The following is a 4,607-nucleotide window of genomic DNA, read 5'->3' on the forward strand; positions in this document are numbered from 1 at the left end:
ACAATATCAAATCAAAATCTTTTCACACGGATGATTATCGTTTTTTTTTCAGGAGACAACAGCTCGAGCAATCCGTGTATTGCGAGGCTGAGTCCCGGCGTAGCGCTTCCGAGGAGGAGAGGCAAGATGTTCAACCGGGTGGCAATCAACAGGAGAAGATCAAGGTGAGAATTTTTGATTGAAATTATTATATAAATTATATATAAATTATTTGATTAAAAAAATTCGATAAACTCGTCGTTGTAATTTGTCGATTGATTTTCGAACGATTGCTCTTCCGTTGCAGAGTACCACGCAAGATTTATTCGAATTGCTGGAAAGAGTGCAGTGTTCGCGTCTCGATGATCAACGATGCGTTCTACCGCCTTACTTCTCCCAGGTAAAACACACGTTAACGTGCTTATTTCACGTTTTGCGTTGCTTAAGTCTGTTGCCAAAATTTACATTACATAATGATTCTTAATATTTTGTAATTTAATAATTATTTTTATAAGAATCTCCTTAAGAGAAAAAAAACTGTGAAAAAAATTGTTAGTTTGATCTTGTCTTCAAGGATACGAATTAACGCCGATACCCGTATATATCACCCGTATATATGCTTTGTAGATCGGTATCTATATCCCTCTTTTAATAATAATTCGTCGTGTGGGTCTAATCAAATTTTTGATGTTCGTGGCGAACGAAAAAATCGATGACGATTCGTATTAATTCTCACGAAGGCGGGAATAATTTTAAAAATTGTGACGTGTTCCAATTTATTATCGCCTCACGATTTATATCGATCGATATGTTTTCTCATTGGCACGTTGACGATAGAACGAATGGAATATGTCTCGAATTTAACGTATAATTAGATAAACAAGTTCATTTTCGATGAATGTTAATAAACCAACGTTAATTGAAATTAATCGAGAGATATCGATCGAACGATAATATCCATGACACTTTGCATAGTTATATTTGGAAACATGTAACGCGTATCTCTATCTCGATGGATATCAGTTATCGTTGCGAATTAATTAGAAATAATCGCATATGATGGAATGAAAATATCTCATATATCTGTACGATATATAACGATATATATTTCGTATTTATGGTATAATACAATAATATATATATAATAAGATATATATATTATTTCTGTGGCAAATAAAGAAAGAATAAAAAAAAGAAAGAAAAAGAAAGATAAACGGCGGCGAGATGTATATATATATATATATATATCTTTCTGTGGCAAATAAAGAAAGAATAAAAAAGGAAGCAAAAAAAGAGATAAACCGTGGCGAGGTGTTTGGCAGGAGGCCCGAGTAGTTAAGACTCCATTGTGGTTGAAAAATTCTGTACGTATGCAGAATCAGTTCCGCGAGCTCACTTGTCTGGCTAGTAGTATCCACGTGCAACCGGAATCTTAATCTGTCTGCTGCGAATCACTCGAAGATAAATGAACATCATCATCCATGGTACGGATAACAAAAAGCTATAGGACGAATCGTTTGGTCACGCGCTGCTTGAATTTCAATCAGGATTGTTTTCTCTCTCTCTTTCTCCTTTTCTTTTTTTTTCTTTCTGCCCGCTCAGTATCTATAAAATTTTTAGTCTATGTAGATTTCGAAGGGAGAATTTCGCCAGTCACGTATTAGACCGAGAGGGAGGGGAAGATTCGTACGATTGAAAATGATCGTGGGGATCATTCGAGTGTCAATTTTCAGTGTTGTGGTTGTCTAGTAAAGTTTAACAATATAGGGATATTTCTTTGTTCCACGTCGATCAATGGTCGGAATGAATTGACGAAAGTAGGGCTTTAGTGAAGTTTTGATATAACGCGTATAATGACTAGGAGAATCGTTTACGATTAGGAGCTGTTGACATGAGTCTGAGAAAAATGGGGGATCTTTTTTCTTACGACGCGACAGAAAAGATTGAATGATTATCTTTTTTGTTTTATAAAATGGAATCGATGATATCTGGAAAAAAATGACAATATAACTTTATTTAATATCTATTCTTTATTTATTCTCGTATTTCAATTAATAATTTAAACGTTAGGAAAATATTTTATTTGTGAAAGATTTTAAAAAATGAAAAAGCAAGTAAATACATCCTATTTGCTTTTTTGCGATCTTTCTCCACGTGGTATCCAAATGTACGTAAACATATGTATAACACGTGTAACAGTAATACCGTGAGAAACTTAGATTTACAAGTATTATCTCTAAGTTTAAAAGAAAATCTATTGGATCGATATTTTATTTATCGATATTTTACTATGGATCGATATAACAGTTTTCTTTCGTCTATGAGAAGGAATACAGTAGATATATACGAGAGGCAAAGGTAACTTACCGACAGTCAATACGATTTAGTCGGTTAGTAAGAAATCTTCTTTACTTACTGTAATCCATTCATTTTACCATTTGAAATCTACTTTACTTTCCAAAGTAAAACTCGTACACCTCATTTGAAATAGCAACTACCAATAATTTAAATATATCTTAATAGAATTGATTTTTTAATATAAAAAATAATTATTTATATTTTCTGTCGTGTCATATCTTTTATTATTTGAAAATTCATAGCTAATATTAATTAACAATCGAAATATCTTCTACATTTATATATATATATTACAAATTTCATCATTTTTAAAAAACAAATTAACAAAATTCTTCAAACGATTACGTAATCATACGTTAAAATAAAATTAAAAGATCCCTATTTTCCCTAAAAAATTTCAGAAAACAAGACTTACTATAAATTCACACAAAGTTTTCCACTTAAGAATCGAAGACGAAATTTCTTTCGATTCATTGGAAACATGTTCGAACTTTTTAAAATTCCACGTTCGTTCGATAAAATGGAAGTCGGTGTAGACTATAAATTGGCTTTATGGTTTAGTGGAAACCCGGCGGATGAGTATCGAGTGAAAAGTTCGAAAATGCGGGATGTCGTTATTGGTAAAACGAGCATATGTGATCCTCAGGATGTAAGGGGGAGGAGCACGCTTCCGGCCGTGCAGGTACGCGCGGCGGAAGTGTCGGTTGAACCGTCACGACCGCTCGTCATGGTATGACTTTAACCGAATAGCCGGGAAGATTTTCTGATTTCTGTCTGCTCGCAATCCGTGAAGATCGGAGAGATTCAAGTTTGGCTACGTTCACGGTAACACAACAGGTTATTGTATCCGCTGCTTTTACGTGGGAACGACCCCGAAACTGGCGCAAAACACAGCTCGAACTTGACATCGTTACGCTTTGAGCGTTTTATGAAATCGTTATTACGCATCGTAATATATATGCACTTTTTTTTTTTTTTTTACGCATTTTGCGGTTTTTAAATTATCGCGTGACGCAATTGTTGTATATGCATTAATAATAAACTAATTTTAATCCTTGAATGCACGAGTCGAAATGCGTAGACAGAGATAGAAAGAAATCTGAGAAATACGAGGGAACCTTTTTCATCGAGGTCGTTCAATTTCCATTGGTACTGAATAACCGTGTGAGTATGTATTGTCATGTTAATGAACGGTACTCGTTACCTAATTTTTAATTGTTTCTGTGTCAACAATAGAACAACTTCCTAATTTGATATAAAGAAACGTCGTAAATTAAGTAACGTTCTATCTATTCTCGTTATAAATTAAATTCTAACTTTATATTCAATGGACAAAAATTTTTTTCGTTATCGTGATCGATTTTTTCTTTGTATAAAAATTTTGATATTCTCTATTCTCTAAAAAGAAATCGATTTCCTTCGAAAGTTATTAAAGAATCTTATGATTCAAAAAAGAGAAAGCGCAGAGAATCGGTTGATCGAACATGCATCGACGGATGATTCCACGCGTCGTTGTTTCTCCACGATACAATAATTTAAACTGAAACGCAGCTGTTTGTTATCTCGAATTCGAGCCTAATTCCGTAAAAATAAAAAGGGAGAGGGTAAGAGAGAAAAAAAAGGAGGGGGAGCCCGATATCGATACCTATCTAGCTCAGTGTTTCCCAACCTTCCAAGAGAAATAATTATTTCATTTAATTATTTACGTTTTCATTTCCCTTAATACCAAAAATACCAAATATACAGACTTGTATATTTATCACTCATAAAAATTAAGAATAATTATATTTACTTCACACTAAGATACACTTTCGTTAATTGTAAAAAGAGATTTGCTTTAAGTTTATTTTAATTTTCCTGTAAAAAGATGGTCGAGTCCGAAAAGAATATCGGATGAAATTTCGATCGAGTCGAATGCACGAGTGAATTTCTATCCACTATATATTCATATCTTGTATCCCTATTCGTCGTAAATCATAACGCAGATTTCCATCCGTGAAGAGAATAAACTACATCGTGCCCTAGGATCACTGCTATTCCCGGAGAAAGAGAGATTGGCTTTGATGTTTCTTGCGAAGAATAAAGAAGAGGGCAGGCATCTGCCCACGCGTCAACACGATAACTCGTAGTCGGTCCGACGCTTATTGCCCAATGTCTTTGACTCGAAGAACGGTCGTTAAGAATGGAACAAGGTTGGCGTTTTCAAAGAGTCGCGCGCAAGAGGAAGAAACGCGAGAAAGGAACGGCGGTGAAAGGGGGGAAGGGGCCGG

General features: G+C 34.5%; 1 protein-coding gene across 1 annotated transcript in view; it reads left to right on the forward strand.

The window, feature by feature from the left end:
* LOC102671118 (rap1 GTPase-activating protein 1-like) overlaps window positions 1-4,607 on the forward strand; it is a 110,255-nt gene that overhangs the window by 69,033 nt on the left and 36,615 nt on the right. Inside the window, exons 3-4 of the mRNA XM_031509137.1 lie at window positions 53-164; window positions 287-379. Coding sequence (XP_031364997.1) covers window positions 53-164; window positions 287-379 — 205 coding nt within the window. The remainder of the gene's footprint in view (window positions 1-52; window positions 165-286; window positions 380-4,607) is intronic.

This window comes from Apis dorsata, unplaced genomic scaffold (assembly GCF_000469605.1).
Source record: "Apis dorsata unplaced genomic scaffold, Apis dorsata 1.3 scaffold_129, whole genome shotgun sequence".
NCBI classification, from domain to species: domain Eukaryota; kingdom Metazoa; phylum Arthropoda; class Insecta; order Hymenoptera; family Apidae; genus Apis; species Apis dorsata.